Source organism: Phascolarctos cinereus, unplaced genomic scaffold, assembly GCF_003287225.1.
Source record: "Phascolarctos cinereus isolate Bilbo 61053 unplaced genomic scaffold, phaCin_HiC Scaffold_2;HRSCAF=192, whole genome shotgun sequence".
In the NCBI taxonomy this organism is placed as follows: domain Eukaryota; kingdom Metazoa; phylum Chordata; class Mammalia; order Diprotodontia; family Phascolarctidae; genus Phascolarctos; species Phascolarctos cinereus.
The window spans coordinates 232848586-232865753 of NW_027555625.1; the positions used below are offsets into that span (position 1 = coordinate 232848586).

At 42.5% G+C, this 17168-nt stretch overlaps 1 protein-coding gene across 1 annotated transcript in view; it reads right to left on the reverse strand.

Moving 5' to 3' along the window:
* RIPOR3 (RIPOR family member 3) overlaps positions 1-17168 on the reverse strand; it is a 121262-nt gene that overhangs the window by 12410 nt on the left and 91684 nt on the right. Inside the window, 5 exon segments of the mRNA XM_020984206.2 lie at positions 1222-1357; positions 2171-2285; positions 3757-3893; positions 6090-6704; positions 9121-9247. Of these exon segments, the coding sequence (XP_020839865.1) occupies positions 1222-1357; positions 2171-2285; positions 3757-3893; positions 6090-6704; positions 9121-9247 (1130 nt within the window).

The following is a 17168-nucleotide window of genomic DNA, read 5'->3' on the forward strand; positions in this document are numbered from 1 at the left end:
TTCTCTAAAATCCAATGGAGACAGCATGGTATAGTGAATACTGTGCAGGTCTAAGTCCAAAGCCTTGGGCTTGAGTCCCTGTTCTGTCATGTACAATCTGAATGACCTTGGGCAAACCACTTTTCTGAGGTTATGTATATACCTCAGGATGGTGAGGAGAATGATTTGTACATCTAAAAGCACCATATAAAGGCAAGTTTGTCTCTGAACTTCTCAAATACTTTCTTAGAACATAAAACTTCTTAAATACTAGAATTTTGCTAGTCAAAGTGGGCACTTAAGTATGTGATTTCTTCGGCCTTTGAAATTCTATGGATATCCTGATGAAGAGGTGATAGACTCAGAGGTCAGATTGCGACATATTTTATTTGGACTTGGACAATGAGAGAATCCATTTTGCTTGACTATACTATACATATTTGTTAACAGGGGTTTTGTTTTTCTTTCTTCCCAAGGGGAAAAGGCAGATTTTCACTGATTGAAAGAAATACAAATTTAATTTTAAAAAAGTTAAAAAGGAAATTCTATGGATAGTTAGATTTTTTTTTAAATGCCTTATTTCTACTATAGCTGTAGCTCCCCTGTGAAAGACTTTAGAGGCACCAAACACAAACAGCCAGCTGCCCAAACCAGATTAAAATGTAGTTGGGAAATACTGAACAAAATAAATAAAAATACAGTAGAACATAGATAAAGCTAACATGTGGTTTTCCAAGTCAGTATGTGGCCATAGGGATTTGAATGCACATCTTAGTGGCCCCCTTTCTATTTGAGTTTGACACCACTGATCCATATCATGCCCCCATGACAGGATTAAAGAGATTTTTCTTTTTACAACACATAAGGTCCATAATGCTAACATTACCACCACTCTCAAGCTATACAGGCAACGTGACATAATTGAAAAAACAAAACAGTAGCTTCAGAGTCAGAAACCCAAGTGCAAATCCCAACCCCATTATTTATCATGTGACCTTAGGCAAGTTACATAAGAATAACAGCTCACATTTACTTAGCCCTTTACTATCTACAAAGTATTTTCTCAAGTGGCCTGATCCTAAGGCCACGCAGATAGTAAACAGCTGAACTGTGCTTCCCATTTAGATCAACAAGACTGGTATTTTTACTGCTATGCCCCTAGATTTAAAACATGAGCCTTTACATGTCACCCACTATTTTCCATGGTTTGTGAGCAAGTGTAGATTCTGTGAGGCTACATACGCTCATCAGCAGACGTAGCGTTCCTGACCTTCTCCACATCGAGCATGGACAGCTTCTCCAGAACCTCTTTTTGCTGTAACACTTCTTCCAGAAGGCTCTCCTGGACCAGTCTTGACAAGTTCGGGCACATCAGTTTCTAGAAAACAGTCCATGTTGCCTCAGGGACAGAGCTAGTAAAAACCCATTTGAAATAATTCATAGCCATTCTTCAAAAGACCTGGACCTACCCTGGTAAAGCAGCCAAACTGATTTTATTCCTCAGGGTTCAGGTAGCTTGACTTTTTAATCACCATAAATAGTAATAATAATAATAATAATTAATATCTAGTATTTAGCACTTCAAGGTTTGTAAAGTGACTGACAAATGTTATTTCATTTTATCTTCACACTAGCCCTGCTAGGTAGGTGCTATTGTTAGCCCCATTTTACAGATAAGGGAATAGAAGCAGACAAAGGCTAAGTAACTGGTCCAGCTATTAAGCATCTGTGACAGGATTTGAACTCGGGTGTTCCTCACTCCAGGTCCAGTGCTCTAACCACCAGGCCACCTAGCTGCCATTTTGGATATGAAAGGCTCAGTACAAACAGAAGAAACATAATTTACACTGTCCTCAAAGGAATCTGACACAATGACCTTACAGGTCTTCTAATACACCCCTGTCTTTGTACAGATGAGGAAACGGATCCAGAGAAGTGACTTGCCCCAAGTCACATGGGTAGTTAAATGGGACCACAGTCTGAATAATACAGACGTGTCATTTCTTCAGTACCAAAACAAACCTCCCCCCCCTTCTTCTTTGTCTTGTAGAACTGGGGTTGTGTCATTCATTGTACATGTATCCCAGCACCTAGCCCATTGCACATGCTTCATAAATGCTTATGGCTAAGGATTCCTCCCATTCTACCCACTTGGCATTAATGGTCAGTTGCTCCAAGCCCCACACTTTACCTGTAACAGAGCTTTGCAGACATAGAGATGAATCACCAAAAGCACATCTAGTTCATGAATTCCTGCTGTGAGCTCTTTGGTTGATGCTTTCAGAGACTGAGAAGTGCCATCATTACTGAATTGAATTGTGAGAAAGAAGCTGGTTACTATTTTAACCATCCCTCCCCTTCCCCATACTGCTTCGTGTTATAGAATCCAACTCTAGGCCCCAAGTGTCTACTGTCTTCATTCAATAAGCACTTACTATGAGCCTACTATATGTAGAATACAACGTTGGGTTCTGAGAGATAGAGAGAGAGAGAGAGACAGACACAGGGATGGCGGGGGGGGGAGACAGAGAGACAGAGAGAGAGACAGACAGACACAGGGATGGCAGGGGGGCGAGACAGAGAGACAGAGAGAGACAGACAGACAGACACAGGGATGGTGGGGGGGGCGAGACAGAGAGACAGAGAGAGATGGATAGACTGAGAAGGGACCCAAAAAGAAAAAGTAGTGAAGAGCACATGAAGACAGTTGAGAATCTTCTTGTTATTGTTTGTCCTTCATTCTCAAGGAGGACCCATGACATGGAGGAGGTGATGCCATGACTTATAAGTGAATTGGATTTAAGTGAGGCAGGGCTGTGCAAAGTCACCAGCCTCACTCTCTCCTCCGGAGCCAAATGGGTCCAGTGGCCAGATATAGATCAGGACTAGAGGTGGCCCTGATACAGTGGGAGACCTTGGCCTTTTTGAGCTAAGGTCTTTCCCAGGTCTCAGTTTGACTGAAGCAATGCCCATTCAGTGAGTAAGGCTAGGTAAAAAATGAGGCAAAAAATGGCCTCTTTTACCTAGTTAAAAAAAAAAAAGAAAAGAAAAAAGTCAGTCTGGGAGGGGAAGACCCTCAGGGTTTCTGGCCAAAACAGAAAGTATTGCTATTTACCCTCACTCTGAGCCATAAGGGCCCAAACAATGACCAAGCACTTGGGCTGGGACCTATTGTTGACCCCTCAATGAGAGAGCCAGAGTGATTTGGGTTTAAGGCATGGTCCGTAAGAAAGAAATCTAGCCCCAAAATGCCAAGATATCTTGGGAGGCTTCAGGGATCAAAATTTACATTTTCTTTACACAGGCAGGTAAAAGTATGATACCCTAAGTGGACAGAGAGAGAAGAAGGAGAAAGAGGAAGGAAGGAAGGAAGGAAGGAAGGAAGGAAGGAAGGAAGGAAGGAAGGAAGGAAGGAAGGAAGGAAGGAAGGAAGGAAGGAAGTTGCTTAATAGAATTTAAATGTATGACCCCAGTTATAAACTCAAAATCAGAATATTAGAATGAGTAAGGACCTTAAAAGTCATGTGGTCTAACGCATTCTACAGGAGAAGGAAAGAGGCCCGCACTGAATGAGGGATAAGCTACCACCAACTGAAACACAATAGCTTTGAACCTCAGCAACTTTATCTCCAAGACAAGTCCTTCCAAGGCCTGGCCATGGAAGAGGCTAATGCCAATTGGGGAACAGATAGATATAGAGAACAGAAAGAAAACCAACTAGAAATAAAGTTCTAGGAGAGGAAGAGGCCACCGTGGGGTTGGGGGGGGTCTACTCACTTTATACTGTGGGCCTGGCCACTGCCAAATAGGGAAAGCTCATCTGGGTTGAAGTCAGCATTTAAAAAGTCAAAACTTTCCAATATGGTCTCCATCAAACTCTCCATGGATGAATGTTCCTGGTTAGTAACCTTGGGCTATCAGGAAATAGGGGTGGAAAAGACTTCAGAGCAGTGTCCTCTCAGTAGACAGGGAACCCTATCTGGTGAGCAGACTGAGATGAGTGGGGCCAAATCTCCCTGTGCAAAGCCATACAGCAAACAAAGCTTACTGGCTAGAACCCTGGGAAGCCCTGAAACAAGGCAGGGGGGCTTAATAATCCCTTCTGGGAAGAACTGTGCAAATAGGAAAAGCACTTGTCTACCTAGGATGGATGAATTACAAAGCAGCAAATACACAATATTAATGGATTTCTAATAATGCTTTATAAGGCACTTAATTTACAAAGGCCCTGTGAGACAGTACTGGTATTTATTATCCCTACTTTACAGATGATGAAACAGACTCAGTGAGGTGTCCTGCCCACGGCCACACAGCTAATAAGTGGCCAGGATTCAAACCCAGGTCTCCTAATTCCTAATTGCCTCAATATCCCACCACCTCCCAAATACACACTGAGCACTTGAAGGGCTTCTGTATTTGGCTGTTAGAGACAGGCAGCAGGGTAGAGAAGAGAAAGAGCCAGCAGCTAAATCAGTCAGACCCAGGTTCAAGTCCTGCCGCTGACATGTACTGGCTGTGTGACCCTGGTCAAGTCACTTAACCACCTCTAAGAAGATAAATTGCAGAGGAAGCCCTTACATCTGGGTATTCCCTCTCCCAATGATATCATGACCCAGTCCCTATTCCTTACAGTTTATAGAATACTTTCACCAAAGTTCTTTCAGGGAAAGGACTGTCTTTTGCCTCCTTTTGTATCCCTAGTGCTTAGCATAGTGCCTCACACACAGTAGATGCTTAATGTTTATTGACTGATGCTTATTTAATCTTAACAAGAACCCTTTGGGGTAGATAAAGCGGAAATTATCCTTCCCATTTTTCAGACAATGAAACTGAAGTTTATAGATGGAAAAATGACTTGCCCAAGCCAGTAAGTGGCAAAGTCAAGGCTAAAAACTAAATCTCCTAATTCCTAGTCTGGAATTATAAGACTAGAGGTTAATCTGAGGTCTCAAAGTTACTATAACCTTGAGAGAGATTGGAACTTAGGGGAAATGGGCCAGGTAGGTAGTATAGCGGATAGAGCACCAGGCCTGAAGTCAGGAAAACCCGAGGTCAAATCTGGCCTCAGATACTTACTGGCTCTGTGACTCTGAGCAAGTCACTTAACCCCCATCTGCCTCAGTTTCCTCATCTGTAAAATTGGGATGATGATAATAATAGCACCTACTTCACAAAACTGTGAAGAATAAATGAAATAATCATAAAGCACTATGTAGATGATGAGGATGATGATGACAAAGAAAATCAGGGTAGGAGAAAGGCCTCTAAATGTGGAGTCAGAAGGCCTTGGATTGAATCCTGAATGATCTTACATAAATTCCCCTCTCTGGGCCTCAATTTTCTGATCTACAAAATGGGGATAATACTACTTGCCTCCCCTCTCTCACAGGGCCCTTAGAAAATCAAATAACATCGGGGCAGCTAGGGGGTGCAGTAGGTAGAGCACTGGCCCTGGAGTCAGGAGGGCTTGAGTTCAAATGTGGCCTCAGACACATAATATTTCCTAGCTGTGTGATTCTGGGTAAGTCACTTAACCCCTATTGCCTCACTAAAAAAAAAAAAAAATCAAATAACCTTCCCTACTTGTCTGACTGAAAAGCCTTCCCCTTTCCCTGTGTCCTCATCCTTCAAAGATCAATTCAAGTCCCATTTTCTCCATGAAGCTTTCCCTGATCTTCCTCTGTCCTTAATGGATCGTCTCCCTCCGACCTCACATGGCACTTTTTATTTTCCTGCATGTCTCTAATATATTTTCTTTCCTTTAAAAAAAAATTGCTCTTTATTCTCAGTTTCAAATTCCCTTCCCCCTCTATCTTTTGCCCATTGAGAAGGCAAGAAGCATGCTGCCCACCTGTGTACTAGTTATAGGCGTTTGTGTCCAATTTCCCAATAGACTATAAGCTTCATAATGACAAGGACTGATTTGGCTGAACCAGAGTTCCCTCCCCTACGCGGCCCCCCAGCCATGAGCACAATGCTCTGTATGCAAAAGGTGTTTAATAAGTGTTATCGAATGTAATGAGATAACGGAAGTGAACATTCTTGTGTCCCTAAAGCACCATATAAATATAAGTTGCCTTTATTATTACTGGCAAGAAGACAAATTATACCTTTAAGCGATCCCTGAAGCAGAGAACCTGGTACTCTAGTTCCTGAAGTTGTGTCTGCCTAGGATTCATCAACTTAAGTAAATCTAAAACCTCCTGCAGGGGTTTCTCCACAGACTGGCCCGTGCCCTCAGTCGGTTCCTCGGACTTCATTTTTCCCAGCTTTCCCAGGTTTTGCTGGCTGTCAAACATCACACCCTTCTGGAGCAATGAGCCGTGCAGCAGGTTGGGGCCGAGCAGCTCCATTTGGTCATTGGCTCCAAAGTTCAGCTGGCTAGGTCGCACCACATGCCAGTCCCCAGCCCTTTGAGATGTCTTTGGGGAGACCCCATCCGAGCGCGGGGCTGAGGGTTCCTGTTGCTCCTCTTCTATGGAAACATCGGGACAAGGAATGAAGAGTGGGAACCCCGCATCTGAGGTAGAAGCCGAGGTCCCCGTCTCCGTCTCTCTGGGGTCATCTGAGCTGAAAGAATCCACCTCGGTCATCTCGGGCTGCTCAGCGCTCTTCCCCCGAAGATGCATACCCAAGTCACTATCGGACAGGTAGCTCAACAAAGAGTGAGTGGGGGTGCTATTCCTCTGACCCTCTGGTCCTTGTTGCGGCTGCTGGAAAAGAGACTGGGAGAGGGTGCATGAATACAGGCTTCAGTGGCTACAGAAATGCTTCCTTGCATATCATTACCTCTTAATCCCAACACCATAAATACATAAAGGTGGATATCCTATATAACTCCTTTCATTAAACTAATCTCTGAAGGGGTAACTTTATAACAATCCCAAGATGTGTAAATGGCTTCTAATTGATAAAACAGAACAAAATAACCAAAATATTCTGTCCTTTATGCTTATAAAGCTTATATGCTTTTTGTACTTACGTCAAAGATCTGTGATTACATCAAATTAGGTATTTCCTCTACAGATCAAGACCCTCTTTGACTGGAGACAATATAATTTCCAAGATTTCTGTCAGCTGACAAATCCATCATTCTACAACCATCCTGGTGATGAGTGAACCTCTCTGGGCTTTGGAGGAGACATAAAGTCCCTCCCCAGGTTAACGTTTGAGCCTTTGCTGCTTGATGGGACCTGCCAGAGTTTGCATTCCTCTGATCTAGCCTTATAGAGCACAAGATTCTAAGATGAGCTGTTGGGTGAAGAGGAGTTTCCTATGGGTGTTCCATATGTTACCTCTCTACTAACCAGAATATCTGATTAACCAGAATATTCCATATTGTGCCTCTTTGTTCATAGTAGATACTTCATAAATGTTTGTTGAATTAAGTAAATTGTATTAAGTATTTAATTCTTAATATTTTATATATAAATATATACTATAATAATAAAATAAAATATTTAATAAAATAAATAGTAAAAATAAAATCAAAATATTTAATGTTTACTACTTTAATAATTCAATAAATCAAATTAAGTAACATAAGTAAACTGTCAACTCTCCCAGGTAACAGTTTATTCCAAGTTATGTAGCTTGCAATTCATTTCCCAGGCTGCCATCCCAGGAGAAGGTATATATAGAAAAATGCCCTATTCAATTAACATCTCCAGTTCCCTGAATCAGGAGGCTAGTAGAAATTCCAAAAAAGTGATTTTATATTTTTATCTCCATAGTTTGTATTCTAAATTGAAATTACTCCAGGCTTCTTTCTTCCCACAAAGAAACACACTGCCTGATTTCTGGCAAGGTCTCTCAGCAAAGGTTTCATCAGAAAGAGTGGGTTTGCTTTAAGTCTGGCAAGTTGAGTGGGTAAGTCTGAAGGGGGATGTTCCAGAACAAAGGCGGGGGTGTCGTTATCTTCTGGACTGGTGGACCAATTTTCTACTATGGCAGGTTTACTACTGTCCCAGAAAGTAGAAGGTACCTAACTAGACGTAGACGAGCTAATCAATTTGAGGTCTGATTCCAGCAAAAGGTAGAGGGTATATGAAAAGATTGAATCATAGAATCTGAGTAGAATAGGTCCTTCAGGGTCACCCAGTTCAATTTCTCACCTGGTGTAGAAAGAGCCCCTACCTAATGCCTGACAATTGTCCAGCTTCCACATAAATACCACCAATGACTGGGAAGAGATCTCCTTATGAGGCAGCCTGTTCCACTTAGGGACAGTTTTCGTTGTGTTTTGTTTTGTTTTTTGGTAAGGCAATTAGGGTTAAGTGACTTGCCCAGGGTCACACAGCTAGTGTCAAGTGTCTGAGGCCAGATTTGAACTCAGGTCCTCCTGAGTCCAGAGCCAGTCCTCTATCCACTGTGCCACCTAGCTGCCCAGAGACAGTTCTAATTATGAGGTTCTTACTTGTATTAAATCAAAATATGACTAGCTGTAACTTTGCCACAATTGTCTTGTCTCTGCTCTCGGGGATGGAGCATAAGAGAAACATGGTTCAGTGAAAATAGCACTAGGCTGACCCCAGAGTCAGAAGGACCTGAGTTCAAAACTGGCCTCAGACACTTACTAGCTGTGTGACCCTGGACAAGTCACTTAACCCTGATTACCTACAAAAATAAAAATTTTTAAATAAAAAAGAAAGAAAGAAAGAAAGCAGCACAAGGTTTGAAGTCAGAGGACCTCAAGTTCAAACTAGCTAACTTCGCCACTTACTACCTTGTTGACCTTGGACGATTCACTTTATTGTCCCAGGTCTCAGTTTCTTTGTCTATAAAGTGGTGATATTGGATTAGAAGATCTCAAAGGATCTTTTCATCTATAAATGTATTATTCTATGATAAGTCTGTCTTCTTTTTTCCATGTGATGAAAATAAAGGGAACTATCAAGATGGAAAACAGCAGTAAGAACTGTGTTAGTCTAAAAGTGGGGTAAGGAAATACTAGGCTGGCAACATACCAAACTCTCATCTTTTCTATCCTCTGGGCTCAGATGGTCACAACTTCTTCACAGTTAGTAGGATTGGGACTGGATTAAACTGCTGTACTCACCTACCAGTACAGGAAAGGTATCCATAAGGGTACTGTGCTAAATTGGGGGGCAGAGGAGCAGAGAAATGGTCTCAAATACTCACAAGATAATACTTTTCCCTGAAGCTGGGGGTATTCGGAGGTGTCCAGTTATACAAGGAGCCTTTTCTGCTGCCCACAGAAAACTTGCTGATTCCAGGGGACACCAAGAAGTTCTCTGTGTCAAATGGGCTGGGAAGGCAGAAGAGAGAGGTCTGGGTGTTAGCCAAGCCTCAGGGACATCCCCCTTTGCAAAAAAAAATGAAATAAAATAAAATAAAGATATTACTGGAATTTTAATGTTTCACAGAAAACCTCAACAGACCCTTTTGTGCTTGTTTACCTGAACCTGTGTTATCCTGGAGCCTTGTTCTAACACAGGGGTGGGGAACCTGCAGCCTCAAGGCCACATGTGGTCTTCTAGGTCCTCAGGCACCGCCTTTTGACTGAGTCAAAGTTTTACAATACAAATCCTTTTATTAAGGGCATTTGTTCTCGAAGTTTGGATCAGTCAAAGGGCAGCACTTGAGGACCTAGGGGCCACACATGGCGTCAAGGTCACAGGTTCCTTACCCCTGCTCTAACACCATGGTTGGAGTACCGGTTTACCTTAGAAGTGTGATTACCAGATAATTAGGTCTTTTGGGGGCAGTGGATAGAGTGACAGGTATAGAATAAAATATAAATGTGAGAATTTGTTTTTGCTCTACTATATATCCTTATTGGGTGTGTTTTTTTTTCTTTTTTCAATAGTGATGAGGGTATGGGAGAGAAAATCTATTTTTTAAAATTTATTAAAAATAAAGTTTAATTATTTTTAAAAAGAAAGAAAAGCTGCTCCTCTGTGGTAACAAAATCATTACCAAACATAAACATACCTATCACCTGAGGAATAGCTGAATAAACTATGGCACATGAAGTTAAAGGAATATTACCCTACTGTAAGAAACAATCAACATAGAGAAACATGAGAATACTTATACAAACTGATACAGAGTGAAGAAGAGCCAAGAAAATGAAACATACAATGACTATAACAATGAAAACAGGTCATTTGCCTTCTCAAGGAGGAGGGAAGGGTGGGAAGGAGGTAGAAAATTTGAAACACAAAATATTTTTAAATGACATTAAAAAATGTTTTACATGTAATTGGGAAATATTTAACAAAATAAGTAAAAGTATATTTTTAAAACAATGAAATTAGAAAGAACCACCACAAACAATTGAAAATGAATGTTGCACAATTACAAAAAACAAGTTTGGCCCAAACACAAGACATAAGAAAACATTTCCCTTCTCTCCTTTGCAGAGGTGGGGGAGGAGGTCATGCCGGAGGTATGGAATTTTATATGTAGTCAGGTTTTTTTTGGATGTATTCATTGGTGGGTTTTTTTAAAACCATGTAATAATATAATTCTTCATTATATGGAATGGCTCTCTGGAAAGGTGGAAAGGAAAAGATAAAGGGAGGAAATATAGGTGATATAAGAACAAAATCTATCAGTAAAATTTTTTTAAAGAAAAATGTGAAGCTGCTACATCCATGCAAAGAAAAAATGCCAGGCAACAGAAGATGGTGGCTCCATGAACAAACTTCTATACTCAGATACTTCTATTTCATAGTAAACCCACATTGCCCCATGCCAGCCAAGCTCAGGTCAGTTAAGTACCATGTCTTGATTGGAAGATGAAAAATTGTTGAGCCATGAGGCCAAGGTCCCATACGGACAGGAGCCTGAAAAATCTGGACATGATGGGGCAGCTAGGTGGCACAGTAGATAGAGCACCGGCCCAATAGTCAGAAGGACCTGAGTTCAAAACCAGCCCCATACACTTACTAGCTGTGTGACCCTAGGCAAGTCACTTAACCCCAATTGGTTCTCCCCCCAAAAATAATAATAATCTGGACATGAGGAAGAGACTAACCCTTCACAATGGGACCTGGGAAGAGGCTAAAGCTAAACAACCCTCTTCCAACTGACCTGGAATGGGGAAAACCATTTAGCTTGAACAAATATATCATAGTTGGATACAGGCAACCCTTGGTGCAAGAGCCGAGGCCACTAGTGAAAAGAGGGGAAACAGGAGACCAGAGAGCAACTGGCCATCTTTGTCACTTCCTTCTCTAGATCTCTCTTCTGTAAAATCAGGGAGTGAAATTAGATCAAGGTTCTTAACCTGAGATCCCTAGATAGATTCTGGTGGGGAAGTGGGGAAAAAAACCCTTGAAATTAGATAGGGAAAAAAAAAGAAATTATATCTTTATTTTCACTAACCTTTGGTTTCCTTTCTAATCCTATGTATTTTATTTTGTGCCTTTAAGAACTTTCCTCTTACGCATCCTTAGGCTTCACTAGAATGCCAGTGGTCATTCTGTCAAAGAATGACACCCCAAAAAGGTTAAGAGATATGATCGTCTTTCTGAGCCTCAGTTTCTCAACATCTGATTTCCCTGGTTTCTTTTGAGATTCAGCTAAGGGCCCCTGGTACCTGGGCATTAATCACACTCTAGTTTGAACCACATGGCTAGCTCTTTAACTTCTCCAGGTATTTCTCTCAGTGCCTCAAAGCACCAGCTCTGGTCTAGGCAGACCACCCCGAACTATCATCAACTCTGCCCCCTACCTTGATGTTTGCTCAAAAGCCCGTTTCTCTATTCTTTTAAAGGTGTCATCGCTTTTGGGGACCCCTGTGCTCCTGCTCTGGGGAGTCAGCTCTACAGACCCAGGTTTATACTGAATAACCCTGGGCAAGTCACTTAACCCTGTTTGCCTCAGTTCCTCATCTATAAAATGAGCTAGAGAAGGAAACGGCAAACCACTCCAGTATCTTTGCCCCCCCTCCAAAAAAAATGAAATTGGGTCATAAAGAGTCAGACATGATTGAAAAATGACTAAACAATTGCCGAGTGACACAAGAATAGACAGGCATTATGCCCTCCCAGAAAGGACTCCTGGTGTTGTGGAGTATACTATACCTCATACCCTCACTAGAAATTCCCTACAACAGACTTGATAAGTCATCCGTAACTGAAAGCAACTGCCCACCACATTCTGCTTTGTGAGAGCCCTCCCAAAGGTTGGGGCTTTTACATCAAGTCCAAATCAGCCTCTGTGGCTTCAACAGCTGCTGGTTTCTAGTTTGGCTTTCTAGGGCCAGGCAGACCAAGTGCCAGAGGCTATGCCAGGAGTTATGAGGGGCATGGTGCCAGGGCAATGTCTATGCTTGGGGGCAGGGGGGCTCTGCCTGGTGTTGCCAGGTACTGAGACGCCCCCACTGGGAGAGACTACAGAGCTGTCCAGGTGGTTCAGACTAGAGAGCCAGCGGTACCTGTCAACCCAGGAGCCTGGGTACCCAGGGCGCTCTGCCTTTCTACTCCCTGCTGAGCCTCCTCCAGCCCCAGACCACACCCCAGGGCTTCAGCTCAAGGTCCACCTCCTCAGGATGCCTTCCTGGACACCGAAGCCCACACTGGATTCTCCTTATCTTATCTGCACCCTTCTGAGATGGCCTTGCAAGTCAAGCAACAAGCAAACAACTGTTCACTTTTCAAAAGCCTGGCACTCTGCTAAGCACTGGGAGTATAAGTACAAAACTGAATCCCCCCCCCCCCCGCAAGAAGCTTATGTTTTAACAACGGGGAGATGGTGCAAACATAAATAGATACAAACAAAGTAGATACCATTCAAGGTATAGTGGGGGCAAGGGGGGAAGGCATTAGCACCTGGGATGGAGACAAGAAAGGCTTCTCTCAGAAGGTGGCTGGTGGAGCTGAATCTTGAGGGATTCCAAGAATGAAAGTGAGGAAGGAAAGAACACTCATTGCAGGCCAATGAGAAGGCATGGAGATGGGACATGGAGGATATGCAAAGGAGGCTGGGACCTCATTGCCAGGAGAGGACTAGTGTGCAAGGAAATTAAGCTGTAGAAAACTAATAGAAGTGATAGAAAGCAAAAAAAGGGGGGGGGAGGTGGATGCCATAAAATATAGTGGTGCTTTAAAAAGCCTATCAGAGCTCAGATTCTTAAAAATCTAGTCAATAGACTCCTTAAGAGTCTGCCCAATATGACGGATATTCTAATAAACCTTGTCTTTGGCTGAAAGAAAAAGCCTATTAGACAATGAAAAGCTGCCGGGGCAGCTTTTACCAAGTGATGAGAAATGAAGAAAAAGATGCCTGGACCAGTATGGGGAGGAATGAATATTTAGTGCAAGTAGGGGGAAGGTGCAACATCCAACAGCAGAATTAAAAAATATATATATATATACATATATATATATATACATATATATATATATACATATATATATATATATACATATATATATATACATATATATATATATGTATATATATATGACATCTACCATTTGGGCAAATCATCTCTGGGAACCAGTTTGCTCTTCTGTAAAAGGAAGGAGCTGGTCTAGCCCTTAAGGTCCCGTCTAGCTGTTATGTGGTACTGGTCACTTTTTGTTCCAGACCTTTGATTTCATTTGTGAAGAGAACTCCTGATATGGAAACTCCCTCCACTAATGCAGATCTTCAGTCTGTCTTTAAATGAAAGTCCTGGAGAGCTGGCTGGGGCACTTGCCAGGATGCAGGCAATATGTGTCAGAGATAGGCTTGAACCTGCGTTGCCTCGTCTTTCTTCTTTGAGCTTAACAGATAAGAATCTACACAAAAGTTAGCTTTCAGAAAGAGAGATAGACACATAGATACATATATATACACACATATCTATATATGGTCAATCTTCAACATTCATGCAATTGATTTTTGTGACCTCCAGCATTCACGTGATTTTATTAGAAACTCAAGTTCACTTTGTAAGCACACACACACATTCTCAGCCATGCGCAGAAGAGGGGAAAAAATGAGGTGCCATGTGGTAGTTTATAGCAGCAAAAAGGAGGAAAGTCTTCATAAAAGTATTCGTGAATCTGCTCCAGAAAGTGCTAAAGTAACCTCTCAAGTGTGCATGGTGAAAGAATTTGGGGAAAAAAAAGGAAAAACAGCTAAGTTTGTGGGTGAACGGCTGGTGGTCAGCAGCCTAGTGAGCATCCCACCTACCCTGCAGGTGTCCTGCTAGTGGAGAGCCCTGCTGGGCTGGCCGGTTCTTCCCACAGGCTGCCCCTGTCCCTCCCCTGCAGTTTATGGTTATTTCTTGGTTACTGTGTTAGGAAAAGTACATGTTACAAGAAAAGTGTGTCTTTCAGCAATCTCTAGCAAATGATTAGTTTTTGGTGGTTGCAAGAACCTAAGCCCCTATTTCTTATAGGCTCAATGTATAAACATTCTCATTTTTTATTTTCATACTGTTATCTAATAATTTTACCCCTGAAAAAGTTTAGGGCTGACTATGTACATATACATATACATACGCATACATATACATGCACACATGTATATATATACACATACATATAAATACACATATACACACATATACATGCGACTACATATTTCAGAGGTGATTTGTTCCAATGGTAGATATGGTATGTACTTTTATTATCCTGCTATTTTATATTGCCACCTTCCCCTCACATAGCATGTACGTGTATGTATGAATGGAGTCTGTATATTTCATATGTGATATAAAGATGTGAAATATGTGTTATAATTTATAAACTACTGACTCCAATTGCGTGTCAATTTTCCACTAAGTCCAAAGTTATATTGTTGTTGCTATTCTGTCATGTCCAACTCTTTGTGACCCCACGGACCATAAACCATAGGGTTTTCTTGGCAAAGAAGTGGCTTGCCATTTCCTTCTCCAGTGGATTGAGACAAACAGAAGTTAAATCCATTTGCCCGAGGTCACACAGCTAGTAAATGTCTGAGGCTGGATTTCAATTCAGGTCTTCCTGACTCCAGGCCCAGTACTCTATCCCTGATCCACCTATTCAAACGCAGGCAGGTGTTAGGAGAAAAGAGATTCCTCATAGGCAGAGAGGGGGAATGGTTTCCAGCCCTTTTTCCTCCCTAAAAAGGAATGAATACTGTAAAGAATCAGCTGCTGCACAGGAGAGTCAATGCCAAGTGTGATCACTCCTGGCCCTTCCCAGTATCGGCCCTGGGGTGATGTCTGCGTTCCTGAATTGCCATAGCAGGTACAGCTGATGCAGAAGGGGACAAGACTAGGGCCACAGCAACACCCAGGAAAGCAGGCCGAGGTGGGGGATGGTGCTCCCTTCAACCCACCCTTCCTGCTGCTGCTGTCCCATGTGAACCGCAAAACCAGGGCCCAAGGTGCCTCTCCAGATCTTACCCTGACCAGATGCTTTGGAGATTTTATTCAGTCTCTTGACCATAGCAACTGGACCTTGGATCCAGTGAATAACCACTTCAGTTAGGACTATGCATTAATTCATGATCTTAGATAGATCTTTTAACTTCTCTCAGCCCCATTTCCCTCCTCTGTGAGATGAAAGGGTCGAAGTAAATAATAGCTAGCATTTATACAGTATTTTAAGGTTTGCAAAGTGCTTTTCAAATATCTCATTTGATTCTTACAACCACCATGGGAGAGAAGTGGTCTCATCCCCATTTTACAGATGCGGAAACTGAGGTAGACAGATTAAGTGACTTGCCCAGGATCACACAGCTAGCCAGCTTCTGAGACCAGATGGGAGCTCAAGTCTTCCCACATTCCTTCCTGAGTCCTTAGCCACCTGTACCTGAATCAGCTCTAGAACCCCGGCCAACTCTAAATTCTATTATTCCCCAACCTTTCTCTTGCCCAGGGGTAGGCCCTTTTCACAATAACTCTTTAAGGTTTACATAGCAAATTAGATGTTATTTGATCCGAACAACCCCTATGAAGTGCTATTACTATCCCCATTTTACCGATGAGGAAATTGAAGCTGAAAGAAGTTAACACTAGAAGGACCAGATACATGATTGACCCAAAAATGTGCTTAGTCTTGCAAGGTATTCTTAAATTCCTATCCTTCCATTAAGAGACTTGCCCATGGCTACCCAGCTAGTAAGCGTTTGAGACAGGATTCGAATTCAAGTCTTTCCAACTCCAGGTCCAACACTCTCTCCACTGCATCACTTGGTACAGGCAAACACACAAGCCAAAAGCCTCAAGAAGCATTCGGTCTCTTATAAATAGTAGATATTAGCATAAGATCTTGGGAAGGAACAGGGAAGAGAAAGATGGCAGTGGACCTGCTACTAACTAACTTCACTATGTGACCTTGGGCAAGTAATAACTTTTCTCCACACTTCAGTTTCCCCATCTGCAAAATGACAGGGTTAGATTAAAATGATTGCAGGCAGTGGGCATCTAGAGCAACCTATTCCCAAATAGGAATCCTTTATACAGCAACCATAGTGGTCATCTACCCTCTGCCTAAAGAGCTGCGGTGATGCAGAACCACTACCTCCCAAAGCAAATCTATTTTAGGTGTTTTCTCCTTCCATCGAGCTGAAAACAAACAAACACACTTGTGATTTCCACCCCTTGGTTCTAGTTCCACTGTAAGCTGCAGAATACTGGTCCCTCCTTCCTCACACCTGCCCTTCAAATCCTTGGAGATTAACTACCCCATATGACTCTGGATGAAATATCCCCATACACAAGAGCTTTGTATGGCCCAGCCTCTAGTCTCTTCACTGTCCCGAGTGCCTTTCCCAGGACAAGCTCCAGTTTATCAATGACCATTCTAAAATGCAGCATCCCAAACGTGAAAAGAACCAAAGGACCATGGGACTCTCCTGGGGGCAGGAGTACTGGACGCTGCCTCTCAGCACAGCCCACAATCACATTTGTGTTGGCTTCTCTCTCACCCTTGACTCCAACTGACCTTGCAGTCTACTACACTTCCAGATTTTCCCCACATTTATCTAGCTATGCCTCCCCTTCCCAGGACTTCTCCATTTAGCCAGAGGCCTCTAAAACAGAGGCTAGAAGTACTAGGGTCTAGTACTAGAAATATTGCTTTCCTGCTCTCAGATCCTACAACTATTTCCAGGCTGAGACACAGAATGCAGAATGTGCTTTCTTCCTCAACCTGTGTTAGGTCCGTGAGGCAAGTGTCCCTGCTTAGGGGGATTGAGCCAGGCCCGGCTAGACACAGGAGGGCGAGCTTCACTTAGGAGAA